Source organism: Taudactylus pleione, unplaced genomic scaffold (assembly GCF_031769625.1).
Source record: "Taudactylus pleione unplaced genomic scaffold, aTauple2 ptg000092l, whole genome shotgun sequence".
NCBI classification, from domain to species: domain Eukaryota; kingdom Metazoa; phylum Chordata; class Amphibia; order Anura; family Myobatrachidae; genus Taudactylus; species Taudactylus pleione.
In genome coordinates, this window is record NW_028284494.1 from 6,001,222 (window position 1) to 6,023,814 (window position 22,593).

The following is a 22,593-nucleotide window of genomic DNA, read 5'->3' on the forward strand; positions in this document are numbered from 1 at the left end:
AATGTTGTCCATGCTTTCTCTGTAGCCTGTCTAACCCTCTCGGCTGTCTCCCTCTTGTGTGTGCTTGTCTTTGCTGCTGTACTATAGGAAGGTATTGGACAATAGCCCTGCATTGATGCAAAGCAACCTAACTAGCTACCCTGCTGCTATGGCAAAAGGGAGGATCCTTTCCAAATATGAGTATCCCAAAACTCGGAGACCAAGGTAAGATGGTCTCAGGATGTAAGCTTCTAAGCGAGCCATGACCATTAAGTGTGTGTTTATTCCTTCAGTTCCAGTTATTTACATTAATGACTGACATTTCTTTTTTTATATTGTTGTAAATTCAATTGTTGCCTACGCTCAGTGATGGCAGCCATTTTGGGTTATACCAGTGGCAAGGTGGAGTGGGCCAGTGTGGGTGGTCCATGGTAGGATAGGTTGAGCGCCCCGTCATCACGCCCTCAGAAAGTGGTCGGGATGCAGAAGTTTTTCCATGTTTTGTTCCTGGAAAGTGGGCAAGAATGCTGCTATAATGTGTAGGTGACAGGTGCGTGTTAGTTCATGGGGGGGGGGGATTTATCAAATCTTGGTGAGATATAATGTGGAAGAAAGAGAGTGCCCAAGTACCAATCAATCAGCTCCTATTTGTCATGAGCAACTTTCCCACTTTCTCTCTCTCAGATTTGATGAATCTCCCCCCCGGGTCTCATGTATGAAGCACTCAGGGTGCCTACTACAGTACACCTTGGTCATGTCATTCTCTCAGGTCAGTGTGCCCGCTCTCCCCTCGGGTGTTTCTGTGTACAGACTCATCTAGGTGTGCAGAAAGGCAGTCACATCATGCAATAATAAAAATATCACATGAAAAGTCCATTTATGCTGCCACTTTCATTAAATAAAACCTTTCCTTTTATCTCTCAAAATATTACTATATTGTGCCACATTTATGGCCGAAATTATTCTTTATAATAACTTATACCTTTTGTATGTATTAACATTGTTCAATCTGCACATTGAAATATTCCTTAAATTAGGGGGTACAATTTCACCATATATATATGACAAGACCCAAATCTGTGAGCCAGCACAAAATCTATTTGTGGAGTATAAACCGCTGTACATCCTTCCACAAAGCAAGAAACACCCCTAATAATGCTCGCTCGCCACCTATTCTCTCCACTGTGCAGTACACGGCCCTACCATGTGCACACTCTACCCATCTGATACCCCTTGCCTGCAAATAGTCCTGCTCTTCCCAAAAGCTGCCATCTAAACCCATGCTACTTTGCCAAAGTCCAGGAGGCTTTACTGAAATGAAGGTGCCTCCTGCAGGTGTTTGGAGTTCAGTCCACATCATGTGGGCATCCACTATGTGTAATCATAAAGATATGCGGGTCTGGATTTCTGAAATCGTAACACCCGAATTTAGGGGTTTCGAATAAAACCAGGTCAAGGTTCGGATTCACTTTTTTGTTAAGTTCGAACAGAGTCCCGGTTCGAATGTGTTGCCGGTTCGGATCTCTGATTTAAAAACAGAACTTTGGTTTTAGATTGACATTTTAGCTGTTTTTATCAAGATATTTTTTTTTTTTTTTTCCGAAACCAAAACACTCAAGGGTGGTTTTGCAAAGCCAATAAACAAAGATGAATACAGATCCAAAACACATGGGTTCATGCACATCTCTACTAATTAGTGAGATGTCCCAACAAAGTAAGACTTGTTGGATTGGGAAGTATCTTTATTTTCATTATAAACTTATTTATATAACACCACCGATTGCACAGTGCTTTACAGAGAATATTTGTCATTCACATTAGTCCCTGCACCGTTGGCGCTTACAGCCCACATTTACTAGAACAGTGGTTCTCAAACTCGTTCCTCAGGACCCCACACAGGTCACGTTTTCCAGGTCACCCAGCAGGTACACAGGTGTATTCGTTACTCACTGATACATTTTGAAAAATCCATTTGTGGAGCTAATTATTTAACTTGTGATTCAGTGAGGAGAACCGGAAAACATGCACTGTTTGGGGTCCTGTGAACTGAGTTTGAGAACCTGTGCCCTAGAATACACACATTTTAGAAGCCAATTGGCTAACCAGTATCTTTTGGAGTGTGGGAGGACCCAGAGGAAGCTAGCACAAACACCGAGAGACAATACAAACCCCACACAGATAGGGCCCTGTTTAGGAATCACACTTATGATCCTAGCACATTTAAATATTTCCCATCTTTCACAACATTGTTGCTGGCATTCCCTTCCTCCGATCATAGGAGGGGGCATGCTGCCCATGACCATATGTACAACCTTCACTTCAAGCAAGGTATTTTGGGGCGGTGCAGGAATTCTTCATTTCCTCTCTCCATGAATCCCTGAAGCCAATATACAGTATATAAACCATTCTGTACATTTTGTGAGTGAGTTTTTTTTTTTTTTTTGGTGTTGATGATGTAATAATCTCTAATGCATAAATCAAACAAGACTTTCTCCATGTTTTATCTTCTTTGCAGGAGAGACCATAAACCACAGAAGGACTGCATAGCTGAAGGACTGAACAATTACTGCACACTCACATACCCAAATTTCCAGCACTACATAGACACTATTTTCTGGGTGGAAGCCAAGAATGAACTTGGCAAAGCTGAATCAGACCCGATAATGTTAGATGTTATTCAAATAGGTAAATATTCCTCTCCTATATATCCATTCTGTTAGTCGTCATGTACGGTATGTGTGGGTACATATGTAGGTACACACATAATACATACGTGTGTGGGGTATGCTGTATCTCACATATGAATACAAAGGTTTTATTTTTTACTTATTGTAACGTCGGGCCATTTTCTTTAAAGTGGGATTCACCTAACCATGGTATAAACGGTGTGAGTGAGAGTATATATACTGTAGATGTAAAATGCTGTCTTTTCCTCTTTTTTAGTTTATTTATTTATATGTATTCTCTGATCAATAAACAGGATTAGTGTGCTACATACATGTTTTCAGTTAGTATGCATATATATTGTAAAGACCTTAAGCTATTGGCAAATATGCCTGTAACAACGGCATTTAGGATATTTTTACAACCGTAGCCCCCATCTCCCTGGTGAGTGAGCTGTCAATATGTTGAAACCTTATAAGACATTTCCTGTGTTCATATATAATTTTTGGACACTGTCCTAGTCCGTTCAGAATAGGCCGCCATTCGCTTGCATGCCACACTGTTTTTGTCTCTTTGTTTTTTTTCACTAAATTAGTAATTTTTACACACTTCTCCATCACCCAGATCAGAATGCAATATGTAGTTCAACTAGTGACTGCCGGAATAACTATTACATTGAGCACCTTGTTTTGTTTTAAAAATAAAATAATAATAATAATTAGGATCTTGATGGCAGGTGTATTAAGGATAATTGTTTCAAGATTTTTCCCAATGGAGTTGTACTGTAGTGAAATTAATCCTGTGTATTTTTCTTTCAAATTATGTATTTGCGCTAGGTATAGGTAATCCATATGAATGCTTACAAACGTATCGGCCCACTAGTTATGCTTGGAGGTAGGTTGGCCTCCCCTTCATCTCACTTAAGTTACACAAAGGCAGGATTTAAGCCCCCTTTTTGAAGAGCTATTTTGAAATTAAGTGTTCATTCTTGGAGGGGGGGGACACGTACTAATCTCTGGAAAATGATAAATTGGAGAGTGATGAAGAGGAGAGTGATAATCTACCAGTCACTCAGCTCCTAACTGTCATGTTACAGGCTGTGTTTGAAAAATGAGAGGAGCTGATTGGTTGGTAGTTTCACTCTCCAGAGCTTAGTATATATGGTGTACAGCAGGGGGTCTCCAATCCTGAAGTACCACCAACAGGTGAGGTGTTGTGGATTTCTTTAACAGTGCACAGGTGAGTTAATCTATTTTTACTGGTTCAATAGACAAATTCTAAAAACTTGACCTGTTGGGAAAACTTGTGGGTTGAGGTTGATAACCACTTCTGACAGATGTAAGTTGTAGTTATTTGTATTTGTTGTCCAGCAGGCTAATTCTTGTAAGGTAGTAAGGATTTTGGAGCGGAGTTGGACTTCTATGCATAAAAACAAAATAAAAATGTGACCATAGCATATTTGCATGCATTTGCGCCTTTGGGCGCTTCTCAGGATGTCATGGTTTGCCCCTATGGAATATGCGCCAGCATTCTGTCATGGTTATATCAGATATACTTAAACCCAACCATGTCATAAGCACAAAAAGATTTTGGAGCTTAAGTAGGTAATTGTGGGCCCCTATGTGATAACATTGCCAAGCCCCATCCCCACCTGGGTCCCAGCAATAGCAACTCTAAGGGTGAGACTTTTAGGTGAATCCTCCCCCCTCCCTGCAGTGCTTAGGATGATGTGCCACTATCTTGTTGGAGTTTGTGAGCTGCATGCTCAAGCTGCTCTCTATTCCTCTGTGGCAAATTTGCAGCCTATTTCGGTTTGCGGGTGGCCTTGTAGCCAACCGCAAGTGTAGACTTTGTCAGGGGCAATAAAGGGGCCAGCCAGGAAGTTGAAGTAGGCACAGACGCAGACCTACACAGAGACACTAATGCTCCTTTCACAAAATTATCAATCATGAGTGCCTGGTGACAGGTGCAAATAACCGCTAAAGAGAACTATGGTCACCAGCACTAGCTAACCGCTTCTGATTGGCTGATTGACAATTTTTTTTTTCTATTGTGAATGCCTTTTAGGACTATGATGATGGAGGAAAATAAGTGCATATTCTTCATGTGTAATTGTGTTCCTATTATTAATACTGCTATATTTTCCTACAGAACAATCTTCATTCATGAATGATCAGGGTGTTTTTTGTGAATTAATTTTTTTTTTTTTTCATCGTTTAATTTCGCAATAATATCAAATCTTATTGTAGTTGAGGTCCAACTTGCTGGGGTAATATTCTGCATTGGTGCAGATGTGAGCAATATCATATTCCAGGTAATACAAAGCTTTTCCTGAGGACATAAACTAGTGCTGGCCCCAAAATGATCACTATTCACCTGATTGCAGGAGTCCTGGAGAGGTGCTATCCTGACCTGCTGCCATCTCAATCACTATTTTAAGAAACGCCAGGCAAGTGCCGGCCGTGTGCCAATAGCGGCTAATGCACTGGTGACCAGTAAGCAGCAAGAGTAGCCAATGAAGCAGCCGCAGCAAGACAATCGTGGCTCACCGCGTCAGACGCTGCCAAGCAGAGCCTTCAGTATGGCAGTGGCGGCAGTCAATAGAAGGGAACATCATGTGAACAGTTCCCAGTGCTGTGGAAGAGGCTAGAAGACAGTGTCGCTGGCCAAGACGGGCCACCGGCAGAAGAGAGAAGATGAGGACCAGAGAGTGCTGCAGGTGGTGGGAAGCAAAGAGTTAAATTAAGCTCACCACTGCAGCCTCTCCCAGCTTACTGATAGGCGGCCTTGGCAACTGGTAATTTACCACTCCCCCCTCTCTAGACCACCAGGTGTTGGGCATTAGGCCTGGGGGTGCAATCAGGCCTGTGGGGCATGTTAGGCAGGCAGATTGGCCATGCCACAAGTAAAAGTGACTTTCTGGGCATTTGGCCTAGGTCACTTTTATACGCCCTATGGGGGCTCCACTTTCAGTGTAGAAACCAGGGAAATACACCAATGATCAAAAAATAAAAGGGGAAAGGGGACACCCCTGTCTAATTCCATTAAAGGTGGGGAATAAACCAGACAGAAAGCCCTTGCTAAAGACCCTCATTGTGGGACCCTTATGAACAGCTACAGTAAAATGGATTTAAGGATAGCACCCTGAAAGCCAAAAAGGGATAAAACACGTTGCATGTATTCCTAATGTACCATGAAAAGGGCTTTTTCTGTCTCTAATGTAAGCAACACACTGTTCCTGTGTTTCTGACATAAGTTCAATAATGTAAAGAACTCTACGAGTATTGTCAGATTGTTGGTCAAATACAAATCCCACCTTATTAGGATGGACAAGTTGTTGAAGAGGAGGAACAGATGTCTGGCAATAAGTTTGGCATAGATTTTGATATCCGTTTTGAGGAGCACTATAGGCCTATAATTTGCACAGTCCGAGCTTTACCCGGCTTAGGAATTGTAACTATTTGGGCTTCCAAAAGTTTAATGGGAAAACAGCCTAATGTCATTGCCTTGTTAAAGAGGACAACCAAAATAGGAGCCAACTATCACAAAAAGTAATATAGCAATTCATAAAACCATCAGGGCCTGGAGCCTCACCTATAGGGAGATGTTTGATAACACATTCATCCTCCTCCAAATACATGGGGCATTGAGCGCAATTAGGTCATCAGCACTTAGACTGTAGAGAGAGGCCAGACAAAAAGGAGGTGATGGTTTCACTAGAAGGCTGAGGTATCTCAGGATAAATTATAAAGTTTAACATAATGTGTAGCAAAAATATTTGCAATCTCAAGAAGGTTAAAGACCTGTTTGGGGAATTCAAAAGGCATCTAATTCTATTCTAAGCATGCTGGCCACGTAATTTGTGAGCAAGCAATCTGACCTGCCTTATTGCTGCTGTATTAAACTTTATTGATGACATATAGTAAGGGCAGACTGCATCCCAGCCATAAAAAGTGTGAGGACTATCCCGGTGCCCACTGCAGAGCCTGCGGTGATCCCAGTTGCGAGAGCTGTGACTGAGAGCATGCGGCTGGGTGCTAGGCTAAGTCACGAGGGCATCAGGTGGCTCCCGAAGGCTCAAATAAGGCTCAGCTGGACACCTGACTGGTCATAGATCCCAGAATGATCGGGCCAGGTGTCTAGAGGGCGAGGGGATCCAAAGTAGCCCTAGCAGGCAAATCAGACTGTGCTTGGCCAGAACATGTGCCGCCAAGCTGTGCCCCCGCATACATTTTTTTTTCTTTATTTGCGGCGACAGGGCCTTTATTATTCAGTGGCTGCTCATGGTATTTGTTATATCCTATAAATATGCATGTTTAGCAAATTAAGTTGAGGTTTGCAGTAATGACTGGCTTAACAAAGCAAAATTCCTAATTAATGTGTTTTTTTTTTTTTTTTATCTCCTTTTTTTTTATTTTATTTATCTAACTGAAGTTATGACCAATCCTCCTAAAATTATTCGGGTGTTATCTGATGCAGCAGCGCTACAAAAGGCTTTGAAAATTGAGTGGACAAATCCAGTCACCGACAAATTGCTTCTAAAATATAACCTCCGATATCGGACCAGCGACAGCACAGAATGGGATGAGGTAGCTGTCTCCCTTCAGGTTGTGTAATGTAATGGAGGCCATTTATTTCATGACTTAGTTAAATAGCAGAAATGTCTGATAACAGACAGAAAATTGTTTACGTTGATAGTTAAATGCACACTGGACTAATCCGTGGTCGTTTCTAGCTGCAATTCATGGTGTAGTGGTGTAAAGAGCTTCTGTAACCCATAGCAACCTATCAGTAATGAACAGCTAGAATCTGGTTAATTCTGTACTATGCTCGCATACTACCTGTATTATTTTACTAGTTAAACCCCTTTAAGGAGAATTCAATTGTTAGCGCTGGGCGTCTAATTGTTGCTCCAACCAGACACCCATTAACCGCGGCAGCCACATATGTTCTTGCAGCCCCTGGAGGTGTGATAATGGCTTATGAATTATATTTTAGGTGCCTGAATCCCTTATATTGTTTAATGTCCTACAGAATGTTTGTTGGCTGTCATTTTGCAGACCACATGGACTGAACAAAAAAAATATACATACAAACATATCCACAGTGAGACACATTAATTTACCTGTAAATACATACATAGACCTAATCTCCACCCTGCATTGTCCCTCTGTGTGCTGATAGTGTTACACAGCTTTCTGCCTGCACTAAAATAACATATTGGGAGGCAGTCTGACGCTCCCTGCATCCCAACCCCTACATCTGTCTGCAGGCAGGAAAAGCAAATCAATGGAGGGAAGCTGCTTTTAGTTGGGCTTTCCTGTAGCAATTAAGCTAAGCTGCTACTATCTTGTTTGGGTGATCAGGAATTACAGAGCATAGATGTTACTTAAGTGTTGTTACTTAAGATGGGTACACACCATAGAATGGTGCGACCCAGTAATGATACATCGTGCTCGCCTTATACACTGCATGATCCGGTGTACAACAGCGCAATGTGTCATTACGTGCTGCATGTAACAACACCTCGTCATTCATTGCATCGTACCAGATGGCGGGATGCGATGAGCGACCATCGTGAATGACTGATCCGGCGTACACACTGTACGACGTGTGCGATTATATTGTTCCGATATGCATCAGAGCGATATATATTGTACAGTGTGCACCCACCAGTTTTGTCTGCAACTGGTGGTAGTAAGGTGTATCTCTCCCCTTCTCCCCCCTACTCTGCTCTTCTGTTTTTTCACAATGTCCTAAAGTGCTACATTGTTACAGCAGCTGCTACCTGGTACTGACAAACATGGATTTCTCTTCTCAGGTTCCATCAAGTGACATAGACTCAACCAGAACCTCCTACATACTGCAAGGTCTGCAGCCATACACAGACTATGTCATTTCTCTTCGTTGTAAGCAAATGAACGACAATGGGTTCTGGAGTAAGTGGAGTAAGGAATATACAGCCACCACTCCAGAATCTAGTAAGTCATGGATGTAGGCGGTCATGGGTCTCATGTCCAACGTGCTACGCTCTTGTCTACTCACACGCATCAAACTTGTGCCTGTATTGCTCACAGCTTGTTCATTCTCAATTTGTACCTGACGTTGCTATTGTGCATAACTATATTTATGTATTTGCTATTATGCTTAGTTGTATTTGTGCTTCTGTTTTTGCTTTTCTATTCATGCATGATGGATTTGTATGTTGCTTTGACCAGCGCTATGGCATTTCTGGTGCCCTATGAATTGATGATGCATTAATTATATTGCTATGTCTTTTGGAATTATGTAGAAAAAGTGAAAATCTCTTTGGTAATTACAATTAGGGTCATTTTTAAGAAAGTGCAAAGACATCTCCCACATAGCACAAAAAAACATTTGGTTTCTATTGTTGTACAAACGTGAAAGTGAATGCTTGGATGAGGGCACCGGCTACCATCGTGACCTCTGTCTTCCACCTCAGGATATTGGGTTATGTAAAGGTGAAGATGGTTAGCTGAGAGGTCCCACTATTGACAGCCTTACTTTGGAAAAACTTCTTAATGATTAGTATGTGTGAGACAGAAACAGATGTACAGCAATACAGGTACAGTCTCCCATATCCAAATATTCCGAAATACAGAATTTTTTTGGCATGACTGAGATAATGAAACTTTTGATTTTTGATGGTTCAATATATACAAACTTTATCTAAGGCATAAATTATTAAAAATATTGTATAAAATTATCTTCCGGCTATGTGTATAAGGTGTATATGAAACATAAATGAATTTAATTTCTGTACACAAACTTTGTTTGAGCCACAAAATTATGGAAAATATTGTATACAATTACCTGCAGGCTGCGTGTATAAGGTGTATATAATGCATAAATGCTTTCTGTGTGTATATTTGAGTCCTATTCCCAAGATATCTCATTATGGTATACAATTATTCCAAAATACGGAATATTCTGTTATCCAAACTACCCCTGGTCCCAAGCATTTTGGATACGGGAGACTCAACCTGTAGTGTGTGACTTGCTAATACAGGCCAGTAAATGTCTTGATTGGTGATAGGTTTACATTGTATCTAAATGTCCTGCTATATGCACTGCTTAGGCCGTTGGCAACCAGGTCTTGTACTGTTGGGGGCACTAGTAATTGGTGCAAACTCCTTTGTCCATAATGTCCTCTCCCCTTTCTGCTGTCTGTTTCTCTGAAATGAAATCAGTCCTCCAAATCATTGGAAAATTCCCAAGATCCCCATATTGCTCAGTACTTAGGACTTCTTTGATCTGACCGGTCAGTGGGGCCGGGTTCAGCCATTTTCACTCTCTGATGATGCAGCATCAGCAAAATTTCCGGGAAAAATAGTGGTATCGGCTCCTTTTGATCCTCATCCTCACTTTGATAAATCCCATCACTGCCATGAAATGTGACCACAACTCCAGCAGAAGAAAGTGCAGGCTCCATGCACTTTAGTTGTAACAGAACTGTATTGAACACAGAACAGTCGGCCAGTTAACAATCAGGGTCTTGTATTTTCTTTACAAAATCTTACTCGGTCCTTGGTGTGTTCCCTTACTCGGTCCTTGGTGTGTTCCCTTACTCGGTCCTTGGTGTGTTCCCTTACTCGGTCCTTGGTGTGTTCCCTTACTCGGTCCTTGGTGTCTGTCAATTCAAATAACAGAATGGATTCTTATCCTGCTCACTACTCTTTGTGGAAGAGCGGATGTTGGAGCTGATGACCCATTCTGTGTCCCCAAGTTTAACTAATCTATTTGCATGACCTCTGTGATCGGGCATCATTGTAGTAATGGCACTTGCAAGATCAGGTTGCTGATTTCATGATTTGTGCCAGACAGCCAGCAGGAATTCCCATAACAGGACTGCAATCAGGAATTCCTCCTACATATTTTCATTACCCACTCCACATGCTGCGATCGGGTGCTGGATGCACCACTCCCTTATAGCCTCACATGAGCTCTTGATAAAAAAACATTTTGTACTTGAAATCCATCTTTTTACGTCTGTCACACGGAGTGCTATACACGCTCATCACAAGCTGCGAGCTGTAAAAGTACTGCACTGTTCCTAGTGTCAGAACATACTATAAACATTAGGTGGTGATTCATTCTGAAGCTGGGAAAATGATGCTGCCCCTATTTAATGAATTATCAATGGGCAACCAAGCTCCTCCTTTGATCTCCATGGCTTCCTTGTCATTGGCCCCCCCATATGTACCACTGACCTAATTCGTCCTCTTGTTCTTCATCACACACACACACAGCAATGTTACAGAAGCCAAGAAGTTTAGAGTTCCTAAATGTTACGATTTAATGATGGACAATTCAGTGGCACACTACTGCTGCCACCAATAGATCTCCACACTCTTTAGGTTTTACTGTAAGAAAAAGAAGAGCAGCCTTAACCTAGTTCTTTTATATTCTCCAGCACCATCTCAAGGTCCAGAATTGTGGAGAAAGATCAGTGATGAAGACAATGAAGGGAAGAGGGCTGTTCGGTTGATGTGGAAGGTAAAACATTTTATTTTACTTGTAGCCCAACTAAAGCAGGCTATTTTATATCATAATAATATGTAGAGGGTGCATAATAGTGCAGTATGTAAATGCATGGATAGCCATGTAAATAGATGATGATGATGATGATATGGATATATCTATAATGCACTAAAATATTTTATTTTTCTACAGTGATGCTTTTTTTTCTGTATTATTTTTCATAGGTCTTTTTACTGTGTATGGGAACTATCTGGTGGGATCGTGAGGTTTTATGTACAGATGTTTCTGCATAAATCTATCCTCAATATGCCATGTAGCACGACTCTGCTAAACGCTGCAACTTTTTTCACCCGAAAATGCGTCTTAGTGGAAATGCGCTGTACTAAGATCCACCAGGAGACTGTGTGGATTAGTTTGATATGCGACACTTGTATATCTGTGTGCTTTGTACACAGGCTCAGTCGCACAATTAGAACATGGCGTGGAAAAAAGCCACGGGCGCTGCATCGTAGCACTTCGTATACAGATTCAGACTTGGTTGCGTACAAATAAGGGTCACATATCCAATGAATCATTGCAGTATCCTGGTGCATTTTAGTCGCATTACATTGCAGGCTGGGGTTCGATGCAGCAAGAATGTATGAGGACACGTCTGTATATAAATCTATCCAAGCATGGTTTTGGTTTTGTTTCTGAACAGAATAATATTTCTTTTGTTTTAAATGCAAATATCAAGCACTTTGAGTCCTATTAGGAGAAAAGTGCTATATAAATAACTTAATAATAATATTATTGCATTCCAGCAAAAACTAGATCATGCTACAATTCTCCCACTTCTAGAAGATATCACAATATTTTCAGGTGTAACATAAACGTGCGCATTACAGCACAGAAAATTATATATATATATATATATATATATATATATATACATACACATACACACACATATATATATATATATATATATATATATATATACATATACACATACACACATATATATATATATATATGTATATATATATATATAATATATATATACACATTTTATATCATATTTTTGGTTATAATCTAAGTAAAACAAAATTTTATTCTTTTTTTTCCTTTACTAGGTGTTACCATCCTACGCTAATGGCATAATACTGACATACAATGTTACCATTAAGAAAGCGACAAAGGCAATTGACTCGTTCATTGTAAATGGTACAAGCTACGATATTACAGTCTCTAGATTCCCTTTGCAAGTCTGGGTTACCGCATCTAACAGTTATGGGACCTCTCCTGCAACCACTTTAATTATTGCACCTACAAATCTTGGTATGTATTCATATATAGTGCATGTAAAGCGCTGGGTAATATGTGCGCACCATATAAATAAGGGATAATACATAGATAATGACTGTCATTGTCCTAACCATTCTCCTTTTTATAAAAGCTAATCGATCGTTGTGGTTATTTATTTGTAATTGCTGTTTCAGATTGTCTTCAACATGATGAAAACCTTGTTTAATTCACCAATAAAATGTAGTCACAAGAAAATCTTCATCGCCTCCAGGGCTGCATCCTGGGCCCTTATCCTTAATTCCATTATGCTGAAGATTTGGGGCTACTGGTATTATTATATTTTATGACCATTAGGACCAGGACATGTTACTGATACGGCCTAAAACACAATTATAAGTGACTATTCGGTTCTGAAGTGTTACTGGCGTCTACTGTTAATTTTATTTTTCATTGGTTTTTATTTTCACTTTTTAAAGCGGCTGCACAGCCTGCAGAAATTGCTGTAAAGGCGTTTCCCAAGGATGGGAAGCTCTGGGTTGAATGGAGTGCCCCAAGAACACCTGTAATCGGTTATGCGATTGAGTGGTGTAGTAATACTGAAGTAATGGACTGCGACATTCAATGGCAACGGGAGCACTTTTCTACACAGGGAGCATTTCTTAGAGGTAATAACAGTAAATGTGAAGCAATTGTACAGTGTATATGAATATTGTTTGCTAGATAAAAATATATTTCTCCACATAGAATTTGACTGCTGTAAAGTACCAATTGGTCCATCTAGTCGTCAAAATAATCTTGCATTTGCCTCATGCAAGGTCCTCCACCCTCTCATCCTCTCTGTAAAGTTATTGGGCTAGTGGTGCCCAGTGCCTAGGTATCAGAGCCCTGGTTACTGGATACTTACACTAGGTGCTACAAGCAGGAAAATGCTGACACACTGTGGGGGGATGAAGTACCAACCAATCAGCTCCTCACTGTCACAGGCTGTATTTAAAAAATGAGAGTTAGAAGCTGATTGGTTGGTACTTTCTCTCTCCAAGGCTTAGTACATAGACCCCTTTGTGACTGTGACCAGGTGTCTATGCCCATTTTAATATGTTAGTGAACTTTTGTAGCCCTAAAAGATGAAACGGAGACTCCATGCAAAAATGTTTTGTATTTTTAAACTGATTGAGTTTCCTGAAAGTCTCCTGACTGGTCCTCTGCCATACAGGAGTTAGATAATAAGCCTGGCCTGTTCTGGGAAGTAGCATTGTGGAAATCACCGGTTTCCTAAATAGGGTTTGTGTGCCGTTGCATAATGCTATCCTGTGCTTTGTGCAGCACAAACAGTTTCCATCTGGTACTACCTGGAATTCTATCTTGTATCCTGGAACCGAAGGTCCTGTGTAGAAAGCATCCAGGTCTCCATATACCCTGACAACCTGCTACCCACGAGGGCTGTTGGAGGGCTGTTCAGCCTTTGGGAGTTTCGGGTCACCTTTTTTTTTTTTTTTTTTGTCTTGGTCTATGCCCCTCTGACCAAGCGTTAACCTATATGTCTGGGATGCCATGGAGTCTGATGAAGAAATAATGTTTGCTATTCAGAAAGTGCTTTATAGTTACTACAGGTTATGTTAAATATTAACTTTTTTTTATCTTTTTGTTTTCAGGTGATCTGCAACGGTTCACATACTATCTGATCCAAGTTCATCCTTTGTATAATGATGGCCAGGATAGGCCGAGATATGTGGGGGCATATGTTGAACAAAAACGTAAGTAAATCAGGTAGAAAATACAGAAACATGACAGGAATAACTTTACCCCTTCAAGTATTGTTTTTTTTTCTGTTTGTCGTTTTCTATCTCATCTTTGTTCTCTATAACATTACTTCTAAAGTTTTGGTGAGATATATGACTTTTATTTGCTGATCAGTTACATTGCCAGCAACATGTTGTTTATCGCTGGTGGTCTGTTAGCAGAAAGGCACAGACGTGCGTATTTGCAGATTGTTGGCCGCTCTGGGTAGAGCACACCGAGGTGTATGTAGCTTTTTATGGTATCTTCTTTATTAAAGCAGTTCAGTAACTAATCTATTAGCCTGGCTATACTTTTTACTGAAAGGATATCCTCCACATGAAATACATCTAGCTTGCCTATTTAATCCCAGCAATTGGCACTGAACCAAAAGGTAAAGCCTGCAAGGGCCCTGGGCAGTTACTTCCCAATAACAAACTCTTCCTAATTCCCATGCTCTCTGCAGCACCAGAAGTTGGACCGAATGTTTCTTCAAAGACCGTGGAGAAGACCAGAGCCGTCTTGAAATGGGATCCTCTTCCTCTAGAGAAACGAAATGGCTTCATCAGAAATTATACTCTGAAATATTCCGCTGCAAATGGCGCAGAAGAAAGTAAGTGTCTGTATAAATGACCCATGTAGATATAAATGACCTATGTATGTATAAATGACCCATGTAGATATAAATGATTTATGTATAAATGACCTATGTATGTATAAATGACTTATGTATAAATGACCTATGTATGTATAAATGACGCATGTATAAATGACCCATGTAGATATAAATGATTTATGTATAAATGACCTATGTATAAATGACCCTTGTATGTATAAATGACGTATGTATAAATGACCCATGTAGATATAAATGATTTATGTATAAATGACCTATGTATGTATAAATGACCTATGTATAAATGACCCTTGTATGTATAAATGACGTATGTATAAATGACCCATGTAGATATAAATGATTTATGTATAAATGACCTATGTATGTATAAATGACCTATGTATAAATGACCCTTGTATGTATAAATGACGTATGTATAAATGACGTATGTATGTATGAATGACCCATGCATGTATGTACAGTATGTATGTAAAACTGTTGGCGTGAGTAAGATTGTGAATTCATGCATAAGACACAGTAAATGGTGACATTCATTAATTATGCCATTGAAAGGATTGCACCCCTCCCCTTTCCTGGATTTGCCCCAGGCTGAGGGGCACAGAGCGCCCCCTAAAGTTTCATCCAATCGGCTTCTAACTGTTGTTGCAGGTGGTGCTGGAAAAAAGACAGTTCGGAGTTATTTAGTTGATACTTTATCTCTCCTCAGGATTTGATACATCTGCACCTGTATATGGTAATGGAAATAGTTTCTCAGTGGAGATTATGGAAATCTCCAAAATAACCAAACAACTCGACCGCTTTATTCTTAGGCCTATGCATTCCACCTAATACAGTGCGGAATAGTATGCCCTTGGGATTATTGTATCGCTGAAACTCCAGAAAAGCCGATTCCATTGTGAAACTATTCACATCAATGTAGCCACAACATTGTAATGTCAAGGATTGGCAGATTTGGTAGGGACAACCAGGTAGGTATTGCCTGCAGTCATGGCCAGTACTGATCTTTATAACGCAAAGCCTCCTGTGACAATAAGGATACAAGAGCATGTGAGCATGCAGGAATAATATACATACAGCCATCAATGTTTCTTTGCTGCCTCAAAGTGTGCACTTGCGTCCCTGGGGCAGATGTATGAAGCTCTGGAAAGTGATAAAGTGGAGAGTGATAAACGACCAACCAATCAGCATGTTACATGAGATAGGAGCTGATTCGTTGATCACTCTCCACTTTATCACTTCCCAGAGCTTCATACATCTGCTGCAGTGTGCGGTAACCTTGGCAGTTTGCTCTAAGGTATAGAAGGAGGCTCGAGAGAAAACACAGAGCAGGGGAAACCACTAAAACCGCGAGTGTGGGGGGAAGCAGAATGTTGTGTTGTGTGATAATGTGTAAGGAGATAAATAATACAGTTGTATTGTGTTTCAGGTATCATACTTAACGCCACACAGACAGAGTATACTCTCACTAAGTTACTTGGTAAGACTATGTACAGTGTCTCTGTGACCGCAAACAACGACAAAGGAGGAAAGGAGGGGATCCCCAGTTCGTTTGCAACACATGAGTTGGGTAAGAGGCACCAAACTGTTAAAATGCAGGACAACTAGGGGTATATCTACTGAAGTGGAGATGTTGCCCATAGCAACCAATCAGATTCTACTTAACATTTATTTAGCACATTCTTGAAGATAATAGCTAGAATCTGATTGGTTGCTATGGGCAACATCTCCACTTCTAAAAACCTGCACTTTAGTAAATATACCCCCTAAAGTTAATCTAGTGTTAATGCTAAAAACAAGTTTTCTTCCACTTCCCCATGATCTGGGCGAGGGGCAAACATAGACACAAAAATCACTCTCAGATAGTCTTAATAACAGAGAGGAAAGTATTCAATACCCCCCCCCCCCCCCCCAAAACATTTTGGAATTTTCTTGGTCACCCATTTGGATTACAAGCCTTTCTTTGAATAAATCTACTAATTGCAGTTATTGTTTGGCTGCCGCCCGGATTGCCACATTTGCCCAGATCTTTCCCTCGTTTTTCTGAATAAGATTGTTGAGAATTTAGATTCCTGACACAAATTGGGCCGTATTTAATTAGACACGAAAAGCCTTTTTCGCCTGTTTTTTTTTTTTTCCCGAAAATTTTGCCTAAAATTTTTTTGCCAAATTCAATTCCAGGACAATTTCGCCTAAGCGGAAACTCTGTGCATTGAATTCTCAAATGAATAGCAGGTGAAAAGAAGTGCAAAATCTTTATTTTGGGGTGCAAACGTGGGGAAACAGCTCAGAACCCTTGGGACAGCCCCCCAAAAGACGAATCTGCAAAAAAAAAAACCTAAACAGACATGTCATTTTTGGGGTAACATTTTTAAAAGTGGGGGGACAAGTATAAAAACTAGCGAAATAGGCTTCTCGTGGGGCTGCAAGGATGGGTCAGGTGTTTTTGGGATTGCAGGTGCATGCCGCAGGTGGATTTTTCACGTTTTTAAAAAGTTAACTTTAGAGACCTAAAAATATGCTAGCACCCATTTTCAAGTACCCTAAGTTGACTGGACTACTTATCTTCACCCAAAAAATACTGCAAGCAATTTACACAACTTAAGTACCCAAATAGTTTTATTAGGGCTATTAGTACACATCTATATTGATTTCCTATGTTAGTGTATCTTTTTCTGGGGTACAGACTGATTTCCCCAATTCTTTCAGTACTTTTCGCCTGTTTCGCATTCGCCTATTTCCGTTTTCGACTCTTTTGCAATTGAAATAGGCGAAAAGCGGGGATGCGCATGGAATGATTTCGCCTCTCAAACAGGCGAATGAGACGAAAAGTCGGACAGGCGAAAATTATTTGACTTGAATACCCTTCATAGGGTGTATATTTACTAAAGTGTGGGTTTAGAAGTGTAGTTGTTGCCATAGCAACCAATCAGATTCTAGTTGTTATCTTCTAGGTGCAGCTAGATAGATAAGTGGAATCTGATTGATTGCTATGGGCAACAACTATACTTCTAATAACCCGCACTTTAGTAAATATACCCCATAGTGTGAGCTTCTACGCTGCTTTGTTCACTGATGTAACATTCATAGGCAGGACTGCGCCACTCAGAGGCCAAACTATTATGAAACGCAGCAAAACGTTTTTATGTCATTATTAATCAGTAACGTATAACTAATATGGTAATGCCGAATAACTCTGGTAAACTTGTTCCAAATAAACATGTTCACCATACTTTAGTCCACTCCTTTTACATATAGTTTATAATCTTTTTTTTTTTTTTTTTTTTCCCCTCTCTTCTGCTTATAGACACTGGAGATATTGAAGCCATCGTGGTGTCTACTTGTCTCGGTTTCTTACTCTTCCTGCTTTTTGGTGGCCTCTTGTATTGCAAAAAGAGAGAAATGTAAGTACACTGTGATTTGCTAGCCCTTGTTCATTTGTAAACACTACACTGAAAACCGGGTAGTGTCACTGTATTTATTAGTGTCTTACTCCCCACATCATGCACACAAAGTGTCATACAATGTTTTCATTTCACGTTTTCCTTTTACTTATTAGGATTAAGAAGCACATTTGGCCGAATGTTCCAGATCCATCAAAAAGTAACATTGCGCAGTGGTCCCCTCACACGCCGAGCAGGGTAAGAGGCTGCTAACCTACTTAGGCCTCACACTTTTCTATTTAAATACAGAAAGAAATGTTCCAGAACCCACTATTTGGGTCCTCTGTGAACACCCTTAATGGCACAATAGAAGACAATTGTGATGAGTGGCACTTTCCCACCTTAAATGTCGTTCAATTGTTTTGGACTTGTATAAAGGCCTTTTCAAAGAGGTCTTAATATATAATTCAGCCGCTGTGCTATAGTCGAGGGTAGATAGATTCTGCAGGAACTTAGGCTGTATAACTTGTTTCCTAGACCAGATAGAGTGGAAAGAGATAAAGTACCAGTCAACCAGCTCCTGTCATTTTTTAAATGCAGCCTGTGACATGGCAGTTAGGAGCTCATTGGCTGGTACTTTATCTCCGTTTACTTTCTCTGTCTAAGGCTTGACCCCCAAGGCTTAGTACATCTCCCTCTGTTTCTTGAGTTCTCACAAATCCTTTTTGAAGAACTGTCTTCCATGTCAACCAACAGTAGTCCTACAAGTAAGTCAGTACAGCTGCTTCTACAACATCCCTGTTCCCAGATGTAGCTGCACTATGCTTGTGGAAGTGCTTAACACTGTGCTGTCTGTGGTGGTATACAGTTGATATAATACATTATCATTATTTTATTTTTTTTGTATCTGCAGCATGACTCAAAAAGCCATCCATTTCAAGATGGCAGCTTTACTGATGTTAGTGTGGTAGAGATCGCTGACGATGAGAAGAAGTCTTACAGTGAAGAAGACTTAAAGTCTGTGGATCTAACGAAAGAAAACACCTCGGAGGGCCTTAGCAGTGGCATCGGAGGCTCTTCGTGCATGTCTTCTCAAAGGCTGAGCCTCTCTGAAAGAGACGAGGTCGAATCCGCTCAGAACACATCCAGCAATGTGCAGTATTCTACAGTCATTATCAGTGGATACAGAGGCCAGCAGCCAACTGCTGCGGTTCCACCAATGTTCTCCAGGTCCGAGTCAACCCAGCCTCTGCTCGATTCTGAGGAGAGACCTGATGAGGTGGAGGTCTTAAAAGTCAGTCCCTCAGCCTCACCCAACCAGTATTTTAAACAGAACTGTAGTCAGGAGGATGGAGGCAGACCTCAGACCTTATCCCCGGAGCATCCTGCTATTCCTGTTCAGGAGCAGTTGGCTCAGAACCAGCACCTAGCTGGGCTAAATCATGAAGAGGACCTTCGGGATTGTAATGCTGGGCAAAATGTAGATTCTGAAGGTCAACCGACAATTTTACAGATGGACTTGGCAAGTGACGACATGAAAAGCTATTTACCACAAACTGCGAGGCGAGGAGGTTATTTGCCCCAGTAGATAGTGTCGCCAAATTTTGGACTATTGACTTTTATTTCATATGTTGTTGTTCATTTTGTGTTTTATTGCTAAGGTCATACATTTTGACTTCTAGAGGAGACTTATCCAGGGCATAAAGTAGAACTGGTTCAACGTCAATTGCCTAGTACCAAAGATATAATTGCCTTAAATTCAATTTTCTTCCAATACAGCATGATCTATAAATATCAAACAAAAGTAATTGCTGATCATATACAAGAGGTATGCGAATGAATATTAATGTGCTTTGCACCATTTCCATTCACACAATATTCAATTTTCATTTCTTAAGTTTCCAAGGGGCCTATGTATCAATCCATTTGTTACATCATGCAGAAACTAGAGCTTGATACGGAGGTGGCAATGACTATTTATTATTGTACTGCGCAATGCTTCTGAGACTCATTGCGCGTGTGTTTTGCGATGACTTAGGGACAGCGGTCATAGTAAAGATTAGGACGCAGAGTGATTGACATTTAGTGAGCGTTTATGGGAGATGAAGGGGGGGTAACTAGTTAAATGTGGGCGTGTCGCAGCCAGCGACTGCGTCTCTCTACGCTGTTTCACTGGCTGGCAGAGTTGCAATGGACATTTTGGGCAAACCATAGAGGGGTTCAGAAGTTTGATGGTGCGACCGACTCTGCATCTTTGTACGCAAGCAGCAGATTAGAGGCGCCGCCATCCAGCGTCTCTGTACAAATTCCAGAGACTGCGGCTTTAGCCTATTTTCTCTGTACCGCTGCGTGCAAAGATGTAACCACAACACCTCTGCATCAGGCCCACAGGCATGACTTGCTGGTCTGCTCTATCTGCCATATGTGCCTGCTTTGAATGAATACCCTTGAAAAAAAATGGCATATTCAGGCTTTCAGTACTGTATTACAACTCCAGTAATATTTGTGCATTTGTTATTAAATGAAGTGAACTGTACATTTTTGCTCCTAGTATATACAATGTATATTCCTCCATAATACGTAGCATTAAAGGCAATAAAGGAAAGGTTTGTATGAGAATGACATTTCAAAATAAGTGTAATATACTTTTTATACTGTGTTTAAAAAAGATTTAACTGTAATGTATTAGTGTTCTGTTATAGTAAGTACAGCTGATGGCATCATATTGTAGCCCAGTAAAGTGCACCAGCCTACAGAGGTAATGTAAGTAGTAGCAATTGGCTGGTGGCATGGGCGTAACTACCATAGGTGCAAGGGGTGCCGCTGCTATGGGGCCCAGAGCTGAGGGGGGCCCATCTTCCTTGTCAAAGTTACATGTGTTATATACATTTGTCACCATTGGGTGGTACATAGGGGCTCTTACACACTTTTGTTATGGGGCCTTCTAATACCTAGTTACACCCCTGGCTGGTGGCATGATTTCTCCATAGACAACGATAGCAACCTTGACACCTGAAAAACATATCTCAAGGAATGCATTTTTTTTTTATATAGTACAATGCCCAACCGCTAAGTCTGGCAGCCATTTTCTGGTTTTAAGATTTCCTGTAACTCTGTGTGTAGCAATTGTATTCTGTCTGTCTGGAACCATTGGAAGAAGAAATATAATGTAATTGTTTTGCTTCCCAGTTAAAAAGCAAATGATGCCACAATTTAATGAATATATAGCAACGGCTGGTTATTAGTGAGCTGATTGATATACAGTGGAGTGGAGTGGTTATGCATAACTGTCCACCATGCTTTCTTTAATCCCTCTGCAGCAGTTTGCCATGTTAAGAGGAAGGTGCTTCACCAAGAGAGCAGACAGCATTTGATTTACAGCTTTGCAGTCTGGATTCAATTCAGACTTGATTCAATTAGTGTTGTTACAATTAGGGGCCAATGTTGTTTGTAATCTAATAGAGCATACACACGGTCAGATGTGTCAGATGAACGATCTGAACGATTTGACCAACTATTTGAACTATGAACGATTTTTTACTGCATTAAAATGAATGGAATCGTCCAAATCTGACTGCAAACACATCAGATGTCAGATATCGTTATCTGACCATCGGGAACGCTCATCGTTCAGATATGTCAGATTTTCCTTCAGATATGAACTATTTTTAAAATCGTTATCGTTCAGATCTGAAGAAAAATCTGACTGTGTGTATGCACAATAAAGCTGGCCATCCACTATACAATTTTATGTCAGATATCTGTCCAATCTGAGTGGTTGGAATGAAAACCTGGTATGTATGGGAGCAAATGACAATCGTCCATTTTCTCAAACACTGGAAAATAGGCAAAAATGGTCGTTCAGACAAATTGGTTAAAACACAAATTTAACCATTTTGAACTTTTCTTTTGTCTTTTTTTCAGTGTTTAAAACCATATGATCGACTGTCATTTGTTCCCATACATTACCAGGTTTTCATTCCAACCAGCCATATTGGACAGATATCTGACAGAAAATTGTATAGTGGATGGACAGCTTAAATGCCAGAATTATGGTAATGACTCTAATTTTTGCATACAACTCTGAGATGCAACCAAAAATGATCAGAGTATTACCTAGAACACTGACTGTACAGCATAATAGAGGGGACGTTAATATGACAGAACCTTGCGACTAAATGATTTTGTTTAAGATTCTATTGCGACACTGCCCTAACAAATATGGTGCAAGCTTCCACGGTCTGGTATGGAGCGGGCGAGGTAACTTCACTTTGTAACTAAACTAAAAAGTAATATCTGGGTAGCACTGAACAATTTATTTTACCTGCATAGTTCATCTCTGTACATTTCAATAATTGGTTTTATTGG

The 22,593-nt window shown here is 40.5% G+C and overlaps 1 protein-coding gene across 4 annotated transcripts in view; it reads left to right on the top strand.

Moving 5' to 3' along the window:
* The window catches only part of IL6ST (interleukin 6 cytokine family signal transducer), a 60,574-nt gene extending 39,858 nt beyond the window's left edge, over nucleotides 1–20,716 (top strand). Inside the window, exons 5-17 of one of the 4 annotated variants that reach the window (XM_088469399.1) lie at nucleotides 88–204; nucleotides 2,495–2,664; nucleotides 7,078–7,250; nucleotides 8,465–8,624; nucleotides 11,078–11,160; nucleotides 12,261–12,465; nucleotides 12,909–13,097; nucleotides 14,085–14,186; nucleotides 14,675–14,821; nucleotides 16,272–16,412; nucleotides 18,150–18,246; nucleotides 18,402–18,483; nucleotides 19,139–20,716. In XM_088469399.1, coding sequence (XP_088325525.1) covers nucleotides 88–204; nucleotides 2,495–2,664; nucleotides 7,078–7,250; nucleotides 8,465–8,624; nucleotides 11,078–11,160; nucleotides 12,261–12,465; nucleotides 12,909–13,097; nucleotides 14,085–14,186; nucleotides 14,675–14,821; nucleotides 16,272–16,412; nucleotides 18,150–18,246; nucleotides 18,402–18,483; nucleotides 19,139–19,813 — 2,341 coding nt within the window. In that variant the 3' untranslated portion in view covers nucleotides 19,814–20,716. The remainder of the gene's footprint in view (nucleotides 1–87; nucleotides 205–2,494; nucleotides 2,665–7,077; nucleotides 7,251–8,464; nucleotides 8,625–11,077; nucleotides 11,161–12,260; nucleotides 12,466–12,908; nucleotides 13,098–14,084; nucleotides 14,187–14,674; nucleotides 14,822–16,271; nucleotides 16,413–18,149; nucleotides 18,247–18,401; nucleotides 18,484–19,138) is intronic. The other 3 variants (XM_088469400.1, XM_088469402.1, XM_088469403.1) reach the window with 3 other exon arrangements.
* The last annotated feature ends 1,877 nt before the right edge of the window (nucleotides 20,717–22,593 follow it).